Source organism: Urocampus carinirostris, chromosome 4, assembly GCF_059441175.1.
Source record: "Urocampus carinirostris isolate Australia breed hairy pipefish chromosome 4, RoL_Ucar_1.0, whole genome shotgun sequence".
NCBI lineage: Eukaryota > Metazoa > Chordata > Actinopteri > Syngnathiformes > Syngnathidae > Urocampus > Urocampus carinirostris.
This window is the reverse complement of record NC_142352.1, coordinates 28,957,564-28,970,618: the sequence shown is the minus strand read 5'-3', so window position 1 is coordinate 28,970,618 and position 13,055 is coordinate 28,957,564. Positions and strand designations below refer to the sequence as shown.

Sequence of the window (13,055 nt, the reverse complement as noted above, 5' to 3'; positions counted from 1 at the left end):
CTTACTGCAGTATGTGTTCTGTGTAGCACTATTTAGTTACTCTATATAACATGCTAAAGTGGGCATTTGCACGTCACACTGGGTATTTGTATATTGTATTCTTTTGGCTTTATTATTGTATTGTTCTCAGCTCAGGGATGCTGCTGGAAATGTGAATTTCCCTTAGGGGATGAATAAAGTATCTATCTATCTATCTAGATCAATTAAAATTGCTTTCAATACAAGATCGGTGTAGCATGTACCGCTTGAGGGTGATGACACTTCATGGGACAATGCCATACAAAGTAATGCCGGCTGCATTAAAAATGCAAAGGCAAGCAAAGCCTCAAGAGAGCAGTGTTTGCGTCATTTTTAAGCAGACTTGTTAAACATGGCAACCATTTCAGACATTTACAAGCACTTTACCCTAAATTCTAGCATTTCGAGCACTTGTACAAACCCTGAAGACAGAACAGTAATGTTTTGTCCTTATCATTGACCTAATAAACTTGAAACAAAGAATAGTTGGGCCTACGAGTGACACCCTTCACTATTTAGTATGGTACCCGTTCCTAAGGGAATAAATGATAAAAATGGTTATTTTCCATCCTGAAGTGTAACATTGTTAAACAACCGATGATGATGAATTGTCCCTTTTAATTATAACATACATTAAACGATCAATAACATTATGAGTGTGTGTGGTAAGTCATTCAGTATCTTCCTTGATGTCTGCACGGGTGGGCTCAGTCACATCTTTCTCGAGGAGCTCCCCTTCGTCCTCTGGTCTTTCAGAGTGGGTACCATGTTCCGTGTTCTCAGAGGACTCTAAGTCAACCGTCTGTGAGTCTGAAAACACAATTGGAAAAAAGGCATGGATAATTGTAGCTGTAAACACAGTAGAGCTGCAATGATAAGTTGACAAAAATGGCTGATGATTAGTCTACAACGTATAAACAAAACTCGTCCAGGTCGGGATTTTCGTCTTTTGTGAATCACCGATGGAGTAAACGTAGAAATGGAGGGATTTGGTTTTTCAATTCCATGCAATGTTTGCTAACGATTGCTAACATAATCGCAGGTTCTGTCCTGGCGTGCGTGGTCTGCCCGCAGTGAGCAATGACAAAAGATCTGCATTCGCTTTGATATCTAACAGGTCTTATTTTTTTGCCGACTCGTTTTTCAAAGGGAGTCAAATCTTGAAATAAGGACTGCACGACAGTTAGGAGCAGGTTACCCAGCTCAGGGTAAGTCAATCGTCTACTCTGGGTGGTTCCCTATGCCTGGTTGAATGTCTTGTAATCTCTGCCGAGACTCCCCTACTGTGCAATAGCATCTCTTTCTCGAGCGGTAACAAACACAGAAATGGGCGTATCAAAATCAACCACTAATACTAGGGCTTCACGATTTTAGAAGAAAAAAAAAACATTTCGATTTTGTAATGCAATTTTGATATGATTTACAATTTTAATATAAAAAATGTGCTTTTTTTTTGACAACTTAGAGTGACATGCAAACTTCCTTACGGACTGAGTTTGACTTTAATTAAATGAATACATTGAAGGGGTTCTCCTTTTAGAGTAAAAAAGCGATTTAGAGACCGGCTGGCTAGCTGCACACTAGCATCGGGTAACCAAGACTTCAACAAAGTCGCTGTAATAATTAAAACGCAAGAGTCAGGGATGTAGCAGTTTCCCATGAGTTGTAACTCCAGGTCATCTGTTTCCTTGGTATTAGATCTGCCGTTGGTGAGCTACATGCTTGGTATTAGCGGCTTAAAAGTTATCAGCCTAACCCTAGCAGTAGGACCTTCAGGCTTGCTGTTGTTCCCGACAATTCCAGGATGCCATGACAATCTACGGAGCACCTGCTGTTTATCACCATTACTTTGCACTCTTCTGACTTTCCTCAGAGTCTGAATTAATTCATATAGTCATTTTCATTGTAACGAGCCACTAAAGCGACCAGCTGTCACGTTGCGCCGTTGTCTGTTTAAGTGGCCAATTTTGTGGCCGCTGCTTCACTAACGATTTGCACCAGCCCATCACAGTCGTGCACACGCTGCTTGCAAACTTTGCCTTGTCGTAATTGGGTAGTGCCGTCAAAACTTGCCCCTGATTGGTCGGCACATTTAATTGGCCAAGCACTTCAAATTAATTTTGACGGATCAAACCTAGACTTAGTCCAGTAGCTTTCCTTCCCTCTGCCTAAGAGCATAGGTGGTTCACGAGCACGATCCAGAAATGATTAATCTTGTTTGAAGAAGTATCACTGTACTAGGGCTGCAACTAATGATTATTTTAATAATTGATGAATCAGTTGATTATTTTTTGGATTAATCGATGAATCAAATTTTTAAAAACACATTTTTTATCTTTCTCTTCTTACTTCAAATATTGAAGTTTTGGACAGATATAGAAATAGTGCACAGAACACCAGAATATCCTATAATATAAAACAATAAAGTGTTGTCAAATTACTCAAATTTAAAAAATGCATACAAATGTATACTGTACACCTGCAAATATGGCAGATGGTCTTTTCCTAACTCTTTATCCAAAGATCATATTACATTTATTATACTTATACTAAACAAAAACAAGGAGCAACACATTTTAGTTTCTGTAGCAAAAAAATCCCCCCCAAAACAGTATCAAATATGTACAGTACACACTTATTAAAATGTCAACGAATGTTTTTTTAATTACATCTCAGAATATAATAAACATTTCCAATGATGTATAATAAAAAACTATCTCTCGTGTTGTCATCATTATTATTTTTCTTTTTACTTTATTTTCTGATTTATTTCTCTGTATTTCTGCAGCATTTTCTGTTCCCTTGAAAACTTTTCAGTGTTTGACCGTTTCATGCCAATTTTGTTTGTACAAAGTCGTCCTACAACCCTTCCATCCAATATCTGCACTGCTTATCCTCAGTAGGGTCATGGGGGTGCTGGAGCCCATCCAAGTTATCTTCAGGCAGTAGGCAGGGGACCCCCTAAACTGGTGGCCAGCCAGCAGCACACAATAAAATTCAATGTTCTTATTTGCTTTTAATTTATTGACTCATAAATCGCGCGACGCAACGAATCAATGATGAAATTACTTGCAAACGTTTTCAAAAGTCATTTCTAATCGATTTTATCGACTCGTTTCACCTCCACACTGTACCTCCTTTTCGGAGTAATAATGAAATAGCTGACAATAAGTTGCCTTAAATCGAAAAATAAACTTACCCGCTTGTTGCTGCATGCGAGCTGTCCTGGTCTCCAGGGCACGTTGTCTGTTCAGTTCAATGCGTTGCCGCTGCTCATCTGTGAGGGTGAAGCTAGGAGAGGCCGAGGGCACCGGGGTGGAATGTACCAGATCGTGTATGTTGTCGGGCAGCATTTGGCTACTCGATGGATCGGAATCCACCAAAGTGCCAGCGTCAGGGGGAGGCTCCTCAATACCTACACATAAATGAGAGATTTTGACATACTGTATTATCTGGACTATAAGGCGCAGCCAAAAACCCCAAATTGACCAGAAATTTAAACGTGTGCCTTATCTGGTATGCCTTATATGCAAACCAGGGGTGAGCCAAATATCGACAATATCAAATCATAAGCCAATACTTGGATCAGATCAATACCATTTTCCTGGGATCAATAGTTCAACAACAATTTTCAGGATTTGACCCATTTGCAGGTATTATAAGCACCATGACGGGCGGCAGAAGGACCCTAGCAGACAACAGTTGAGTTGAAGCAAATATCAATAACCACGACAGGAGAATATAACCACGACTTTTTGTGATGGTGATTTCTTGCTGTGCGGTGTAATGTGCAAAACCAGCAAGGTTCTAAGCCCAATTTAGCATTTTATTGTATCCCTTTAACGAACGAGTGTCACGATTGTAGTCTGTATGATGTGTTTATTAAGGAATATTGATTGCATGACTAAAACAAAAAACAGAGTGCGCATTCGCTGGAGCGGGGTGAAATCATGCAGGGGAGTTGAAATTAGCCACAACGAGTCACGCCAAAGACTCAATTTAGCTACCAATAAGTTGGCTAGTGTTACTGTAGCTAAAATAAAAATGATAAACAATTTGAGCAGCTATCAGTTACGGTCGATTTGAGATTTAATGGAAGCCTGGATAAAACAGCTTAGCATACACAGCTAACGTTAGTGTCTTACTTTTCCCATTATGAGGTGCCTCCCCGTCAATGAGCAACGGATACCGGTATTCCAGCCAGCAACAAAGAACTGGTAAGCATTCCCCTTTTTAAAGGCTTTTAGATCAGCACCAGTGTATTGGGATATTTCATTTCAAGTATAGTGCTACAAATCATGTGTACTGAAGTCTGTCAGACTGGTCGCTATAGATGTGTAAATATGTCAGGAGGAAGAAGGTATGGGTTTGGTAGCTAGCCCTGCTATCCTCAGTTTCTCTAAATAGCGCCCTTTGAGCTTTCCGACAAGGTTAGCCACCTCATCAGACAGCTTGACAATATTCGTTTGACTAGTTATTTTAAAAAAGTGTTTAGAAGTATAGCTGTTTTTTGTTGTTGTTGTTGTCTACTGTTTATTGGCCCACACACGCGGAGTACTGTTTATTATGGTTTGCTGCCGTCCGTCACGGTGTCGTCACGTGGTTGGATCATGTGTGTGCAAAGGGTCAATACTCTTACGACACACTAACTATGTTATTATCATGATAGTTAAAATAGGAAGACAGTATCGATTTTAAGACAATAGAATCAATCCAATCCAAGTACTCACTAAGTATCGATAAAATCGATATTTGCCTAGATCCACCCACCCTTACCTAGACCATTTTTGCAGGTGTGCTTTATAGTGCGGAAAATACGGTACACTCCAAAATCAAGGATGTTTCCCGGAATTAGCACTCACCAATAAAATCTTCATTTGTCAGCGGCATGTCCAGACGAATTCTTTTGAGACACGTCTGTCAAATAGAACACCTTTTACAAATGCAGCACGTGGCAAAAATGCTTATTCTGTCCTGTACCTGAACTTCTTTTTTAGCTCCCAGCTTCTCCACTTTTTCAATGAAATCTTCAAACTGCAGTTTAGGGTACAACCTGTGTGCCCAATTCTCCATCTTTTGCATCAGCAGCCGCAAATCCTCCGCCTGGAAATAGAATGCATGTGACTCCGGACGAGAGTTGAGTACACAGGTCGATGCGTCTCACCTCATGCCCTTTGCCTTTAAAACGTTCGTTGTCGAAAAGCGTTCCCAGGGCCGGGAGACCTTTTTCTGATATCAGCCTGAGGAAGAACGTTATTACTCTCATCTTTAGTGCAGCTTTACCATACCATATAAAAACCCTGGCAGGTCACCACGGTTTCATAAACTAGTATTATTAACAATTATGATCATGCTTTTTAAATATACAGATACTGCCTACTTACGACGATCGTTCGTAAGTTGAATTTATTTGTAATTTGCTTCAGTGCTATATTTTGTATGTTTAAGGTTTATGTAAATATGTTAAGGGTTGTATAAGTAACCTGAATTGTTTTGTACTAAAAAATAAACATCTCATAAAATAACATGCTCTATAAGATAAATAAAGTCAAGTTTAACTTATTTGTGGAAGACGGGCTTCAAGAGTTAGGCTACTTCCGCCTCCGTGGTAGAAAGTGGGCGGAAAAAAAGCGATCCGACCATTTTCTCAACCGCATCAATCTTTGTGATTCCACTTTCATTTAAAAAGAAACGGCTCACTTATTCTTTACACTTTACACCAACCATATTGAATGGTTGCACGAGATATTAAACAATAAAAATGTCAAAGTACACGTAGTATCTTTACAAACGAACTAGGAAGTAGAAGCTGGAATTCTTCTTCGGGGTCTGATGCTGGGTGAACTCTCACAGCGCCACATTCTGGTAGCGGCAAAAAAAAGCACTATAGTACTGGCCTGTACTCGGGAAAAGGTGCACACAATACAAAATCTAACTTACAGCAATGTCCGAATATTTTCAGACGTACCGAAAAAAATGTTCATATCTACCGTTTTTCGTAAGTCACATTGTCGTAATTAGGGGATTGTCTACATATATATATATATATATATGTGAAGTTAATCAGAATAATCTTTAAAAATCTCATTCTATAAAAGATCCCAGGCAACATGCTTTTGCGTTAATTGGTTGATTGGTTATTAAGCTGTTTATGTTTGCTGATCAGAGAAGGCGAATTTTAGAAGGGCTGGGGCGAGTGTGTCGCAGCAGGAGGAATATTGCAATAGGGGGGGAAAAAGACTGAGAGGAAATTTTAAAAAATGAGCTAAAGCAGGAAATTGATCCTTATTGGGACTCATTCTAATGATAGTTCAAAAAAGTGTGCATTGAGGGAGTGATTCAGACGAATCTGAATCACTCCCTCAAGGCTCAGCACTATGTGTTCCCAAATGCCAATATTGACTAATGATATTTATGTTTTTATTATACACTTATCAATTGATAATTTTGCGTGTTTTTCAGAGGTTCTGTCTTCTTTCAGTCTACACTGGTTAGAAGTTGAATTGTAAATAGTTAAAAATTATTGTATTTAAACATTTTTTATAGCACTGACGAGTTTGTAGTTCAGATTTCATTAGCTAACCAATGTGTCAATCGTCATTTGAATCAGTTACTACTGGCTAAAGATATTTGGACCTGAAGGGGGCGATATCCAATTTATCAATACAGGCCTTTATAGGCTAATGCAGGTTTTGGACCGTAAAAAAACCTGCAATTGGCCAAGAGTGGTGTCAATCAAAAGGTCAGAGGCTCAAGGCCATATAGGAAATCATCTGTCGAGTCTGTTTATTTTTAAAGGGAAATTCTGGAGCAGAACAAACTGATTACAACAAGGTAAGCAATGCAGGAATTCTTTTATTTATTTATTTTTTTTTTATCCGTCGGCATTATCTTGTTTTGGAGTAAATACTTTACACGGTTGGGTTCACGCGACAGTCCTGGATCTAATGATTCCATGTTTGAAAAGAATGATCTTGTTTGATGACTGCCAGAGGACATCATTTGTGAGTTTTTTAGTATCTTGTTTCAGCCTGAGTTTTTTTCTGTGATGACTACAATTTGAAATAGCGTATTTTCCGCACTATAAGGCGCACCGTGTTATAAGGCGCACCTTCAATGAATGATATATTTTAAAACTTTTGCCATACATAAGACGCACCCCATTATAAGGCGCTATAAGTGCATGCTGGTTTAAGATCAGGTAATTGTGCAATTTTGTAATTGTAATCCTGTGCAGTCCTTCAAGACATTTTTGTGATTAAGGGCTATTTACGGTAAATAAAATGTGCCACGCTAAAGGGAATGTCAACAAAACAGTCAGATAGGTCAGTCAAACTTTATTGATAACAAACAAGCTTTCCACAACTCCATTCACTCCCAAAATAAATAAACAGCTGTTTTATTATTTTTCTCTGATTTTCTCTGAAGCATTTTCGTGACACATCTTTAACATCTTTGAACAACATCAGGGCATAACATTTTACTTTTCCTCCATTTAGTCAACACGCAAAAAAACGTCTGATACTGTTATTTTAAATGAAACGTTAGTGCAATCGCAATAAAGTGACACTCGTAATGTGCAAATACAACAAGTGCAAAACAATAACAATAAAGCAGTAACATAATAACTGTAAAATGTAAAACGTAAACACACAAAAGAAAAACAAAGATCACTCTATAAGCTCCTCATCGACGAATCCCTCAAATTCTTCTTCTGTAGTGTTCGAATTGACCATCTCAGAGAATGGGCCATCCGACACGTCCGGCTCCGTTTCATCAAGGTCGTCATTAATCGAGTCAGTGTCGCTGTTGTTGCCTGGTTGTTCGGGGACAATTCCCGTCTTCTTGAAAGCTCGGACCAAAGTTGAGACTGATATTTCAGCCCATGCATTTACGAGCCACTGACAGATGGTGGCGTATGTCGACCGGCGCTGTCTCCCCGTCTTGGTGAACGTGTGTTCACCTTCTGTCATCCACTGCTCCCACGCAGTACGCAGTCTGGCTTTGAATGCCCTGTTGACACCAACATCAAGCGGCTGGAGTTCTTTTTTCAATCCACCCGGAATGACGGCAAGCACTGAATTAGTGTGCTTCACTTGGTTTTTGACACTATCAGTGATATGTGAGCGCATGGAGTCGGAGATCAATAGGGACGGAGCTGTGTGAAAAAAGCCACCCGGTCTCTTCGCATAAATTTCTCTCAACCATTCAATCATCTTTTCTTCATCCATCCATCCCTTCGAGTTAGCTTTGATGACTATGCCGGCTGGAAAGTTTTCTTTTGGCAAAGTTTTCCTCTTGAAAATAACCATGGGTGGAAGTTTCTGGCCATTAGCCTGGCAGGCGAAAACTACAGTGAAGGAGGATTTCTCATTCCCTGTGGTGCGTACAATCACTGTACGTGCTCCCGTTTTATCCACTGTGCGGTTCACAGGAATATCGAAGGTGAGTGGAACCTCGTCCATATTAATGATATGCTCTGGCCGGATTTTTTCTTCAGTAATCTTGTTTTTGCAAAATGTGCGGAAAGTGGCCAGCTTTTCCTCGAAGTCAGCTGGCAGTTGCTGTGAAACAGTAGTTCGTGTACGGATGGAGGGATTGCATCTTTTCATAAATCGAAAGCACCAAGTAGGACCACCTCTGAATTCTTTAATATTAAGTTCCCGTGCCAGCGGTGTTGCCTTCATGCGAATAGTTATCGTACTGACACTTCTGCTTGCCGCTCTTTGTTGAACAACCCACTGTTCAAGTGTCTCCTCTAACTCTGGCCATCTTGCTTTATTGCCACGAAAACTTTGTTGAGTTTTCCTTACTTGGCGGAGCTTATCTTCATCCTTCCTCTCCTTCTGTACCATCGATTCATTTATGTTTAACTCTCTCGCTGCTGCTCTATTGCCGTGTTGTGCTGCGTGACTGATCGCCTTGAGTTTAAACTCTGCGTTGTACGCGTGTCTCTTAACAGGAGCCATTTCTTTATACAAATGCACGAATGAAAGAGAATCATTGTTTAATATTTCCCAGTATGCACAGCGCACTTCTTCTTATACGCGAAAAATGGAGTCGGCGGCCGTTTCTCGTAGTTGCAAGACCTTACAATTCAATATTGATCCATATATAAGGCGCACCGGATTATAAGGCGCATAGTCTGCTTTAAAAAAAAAAAAAAAAAAAACAGATCTTATGTGCGCCTTATAGTGCGGAAAATATGGTAATATATTAAATCCCAAAAGTTCAAGATTTCCAATGATACGTGGCATGATTTATTTCAGTGACTGGTGACATCATGAAGACACGACTTTGTTTATCAACAGTCTGCTGGCCCGCTGACCGGAACGTTAAGGGGTTAATCTATACCTGCTTGTGGCAATAGTCAACCAGAGATAATGGATCACAGCCGCACAGGTGGTGTTTATTTCAGGTGGAAAGAACAGAGGGAAAAATGCTGCCATGCATGACACAAATTTGCTCTTTCAGACCCTGGTCTTAGCAATATGAGATCGGGGATAATGGATCGCGGCTGCATGATTTCAGTTCACTTTTCATTCAATAAATTTGAAAAGTGGAAATATTTTCTTGATTTGGGTCGCAGCTTGTAATTAAATTGGATTGGTGAGTCCTTAAGTCAGACCAGTTGAGAAACACTGCTCTAGGTGAGCTTCATGTTATGTTAAGAAAATACAAATTTGTCAACTCATTAGTATTTATATTTAAAAAAGTATATATATATATATATATATATATATATATATAAAATAAAAAAAAATCACATTTAGAATCCATCCATTATTTGCACTGCTTATCCTCATTATACTCGCTCATTCACAACTAGGGACAATCTGGATCGGCCAATTAACCTGACATGCATGTTTTTGGAATGTGGGAGGAAACCAGAGTGCCCGGAGAAAACCCACGCTGGCACGGGGAGAACATGCAAACTCCACAAAAGAAGGTTTATACCCATGACCTCAGTACTGTGCCGCATATGCGCTAACCACTGCGCTGCCGTGCTGCCACATTTATAAATATTATAAATATATATTATTCAAAAAATAGTGAACCTGTTGGAGTCGAGTTTGGGCTGTGGTTTCTTCACTACCCTTCGTTTGGCAGCAGGAACCTCAGCAAGCTTTGACACTTCGCCACTTTCTTCAGCTGTGTGGAGGCCAATGCACACATAACGAGGATTTCATTTTCTTTACCATGTTATTTAACGGTTTTGAAAAGCAGCTAATGCCTTGCTTCTCACCATTGCCAAAGGGGTCTTCTTGCTGGCCAGGTGACAGTGGGGGAGGAAGTGGAGAGAAGGTCTCGAAGTTGTCGTTTTCAACCGTTCTAACCATGGCGTCCTGGTCCTGGAGAAAATATCAAATGTACAGTAATCCTCTCGCTGTATTGTGGTTAATCTTTGCAGTTTCACAATGTTGTGGATTTATTACCATGTACTGTGTTTTGCATTGAGATTGGCTAAACAATAACACCGCCTATTTCTACGTAAGGGCATTTTTTTTTCAATTTCCTCTAAAAGCCATAATATGAACAAAACGGTCTGGGCCCACAAAATCACTCAAAGGCAGAGGAAGATGAAAGCATTCTTTACGCCACATTTTTGTTTTCCAATAACGTCCACATGAAGGCAACAAAATATCTTCAAAAGTAAAATGTTGTTTCCCAAATAATTCCAGCTTTGGTATCAGTAATGAAACCTCCAAATATGTTCCACTACAGAACCATCAGTCTCAACAGCCATGCAAGTAAAGGTATGCCAAAATTCCTACTGAACAGCCTGAAACCACACACAAAAAAAATCCTAGCTGAAGAACAGGCAGGTTTCAGGAAGTGAAGGAGCACCACAGAATAGATTTTCAATCTGAGCATCTTCGGCAAGAAGTCTCAACAACACCATGGAAACCTCTATCATGTCTTCTTGAATTTTAAGAGGGCGTTTGACAGAGTATGGCAAGCCGCTTAGTGGGCCAACTTGAGGAAATACAACATAGGCCAGAAACTAGTACAGACCATTGAACAGCTGTATGTCGATGCCAACAGTGCGATACTAATCAATGGTACCATTAGAGCCTGGTTTGAAACCACAATTGGTGTGAGACAAGTCTGCATTCTCTTTCCAACTTTATTCTACAGCTTTCTGGAGAGGATCGTGACTAAAGCCTCAGACCAACATAGTGGTACATTCAGGATTATGGGACATAACATCACTACCTTCCGTTATGTCGATTATAGAATATATGGGGTACCTACAATTTTATCGACTACAGCTAAGTAGAAAACGATTAATACAATCTGTGGAAGAGACTTTAGCCAAGTATAACCAGATCCTTTCATCAAGCATGTGTGTTATTATTTGCTACTGCCACTTCCGGCTCCTCATCACAACATGCCCAGTAGTGAAGGGAATTTCGGCTCTTTTCAGACCACCGAATCTTTCAACCTGGTTCACTTTTGGCCTGAGTCTTTTGGCTCCCAGACGGTTCTGCAACTTTTTTTCCTTTTTACTTATGTATTACGGCAGTACTGGGGAGGCAGTAGCTCAGGAGGTAGAGCGATCGTTTTAGGACTAAGGGATCCCAGTTCGAATCCCGACTTGTTCGTGTTACATGCCGAAGTGTCCTTGGGTAAGACACTGAACCCTCAACACCCCCAATAAGCAGGTTAGCTCCTTACATGGCTGCACAGATCACGGTCGCTATTGGGAAATGTGAAGCATAATGTAAAGTGCTTTGGGAAGTCATTGACTTGAAAAGCGCTATATAAATGCAGATCATTTCATTTTCATTTCATAGTACAAATAATAATTAATCAGTGTGCAGAAAATACATTCACGTCGAAAATCTCATCTCTCCTCATTAGCTGTACCGCTTATCCTTATTAGGGGCTCGGGGGTGCTGGAGCCCAACTCAGCCATCTCCGGGCAGTGGGCAGGGGACGTCAAAAATGTGTTATGCTATTACATTATTTGAGCTTTTATTGTTTCAAAATAAAGAGAACTTTTACCTACTTTGAATGTTGAAATTGTTTACAATAAGCAACAGCAACAAGAGAGGATGCCACTCATATTGACCAGACACAAGCACCTTCAGAGAGAGCGAGAGAGAGGGCGAAAGAGAAGGGGAGAATGAGAGAGGAAAAAGAGAATTATGAATATGTAAAAATTAAGAAAGATGAAGAGAATTTTGGAGAAAAGGAGAGGGGAGTAAAAAAGAAAGAGAAAGAAAAAGAAAGAGGGAACAAGGGGACAGGGGAGCGAAGAAGAAATACGGAGGGCAAATGATAGAAAGAGGGATATAGAAAGAAAGAAGGAGCTAAAACAAGAGAAAGAAAATAAAACGAAGGGTAGAATGAAAAAATATAGAGGGAAGGCGAAACAGAAATACAGCGATAAAGATAAAGATTGGGCGAGACAATGAGAAAGATGGTAAGAGAAAAACGGAAAGAGAGAAAGGGGGAGAGAAAGAGAGACAAAGCAAGCTCCCGTTCACTTTAAAGAGTCGGCTCATTGAGCCATTACATTCGCGAATTACCCATCACTGACGCTCAGCTGCTGTTTGGCGGGAACCAAATCAGAATATGAAGCGCGAAGCTAATGGCAAAAGCAGTGCCATGTTTATCACAACAATACACTTCATAAGAAAGAGGAAACGCCCTATTTTTTCGGACTATGTTCATGTTAAACGCATCATAGGAGTTGTGACTTCAAAAACCACATAAATTTAGATAAACACTTGACTTACCGAAAACTCAGCTCAGTGAGCAAAGCGGACGACTAGACAAGTGGCTTCCGGGTTGTGAGTTGACGCTTGAAAAGCACGGGACTTCCGTTTCCGCCACGACTCATACGTTTACGTAAACGCCATGTTGGGTGTGGAAAATGTTTTCTTTATTTTTTGGGGGCTACACAGTCATGTGATTTCTCAATTAAGTGACAATCAACATTATGCGTCGCGTTTATTTTTCTGGTCGGTGCAGCACGTGGTTAGTATATTTGCTATTACTTTTTGTTTTCATAAAATTTTCATTCAATG

At 40.1% G+C, this 13,055-nt stretch overlaps 1 protein-coding gene across 2 annotated transcripts; it reads right to left on the bottom strand.

The window, feature by feature from the left end:
• Window positions 1-616: 616 nt before the first annotated feature.
• On the bottom strand, window positions 617-12,857 carry tipin (timeless interacting protein). 2 transcript variants are annotated; one of them, XM_088334060.1, is made up of 8 exons: window positions 12,765-12,857; window positions 10,265-10,364; window positions 10,077-10,170; window positions 5,183-5,258; window positions 4,999-5,121; window positions 4,881-4,935; window positions 3,218-3,433; window positions 617-828 (listed from the first exon to the last, which is right to left on the bottom strand). In XM_088334060.1, exons 2-8 carry the CDS (start codon window positions 10,356-10,358, stop codon window positions 689-691), a joined length of 798 nt encoding a protein of 265 aa, XP_088190186.1. In that variant the 5' UTR covers window positions 10,359-10,364; window positions 12,765-12,857; the 3' UTR covers window positions 617-688. The 2 variants fall into 2 exon arrangements, with proteins under 2 accessions (XP_088190186.1, XP_088190185.1); XM_088334059.1 differs by having other exon boundaries at window positions 10,265-10,370; window positions 12,765-12,828.
• Between the last annotated feature and the right edge of the window lie 198 nt (window positions 12,858-13,055).

What these genes read in the sequence shown, in the direction of transcription:
- tipin (XM_088334060.1), bottom strand. Translation starts at nt 10,358, where the DNA reads ATGGTTAGAACGGTTGAAAACGACAACTTCGAGACCTTCTCTCCACTT. An exon ending in AGAAGACCCCTTTGGCAATG is followed by an intron (nt 10,171 to 10,264) that starts GTGAGAAGCAAG and finishes GCCTCCACACAG; the next exon opens with CTGAAGAAAGTGGCGAAGTG. An exon ending in TCGCATGCAGCAACAAGCGG is followed by an intron (nt 829 to 3,217) that starts GTAAGTTTATTT and finishes TTGTGTTTTCAG; the next exon opens with ACTCACAGACGGTTGACTTA.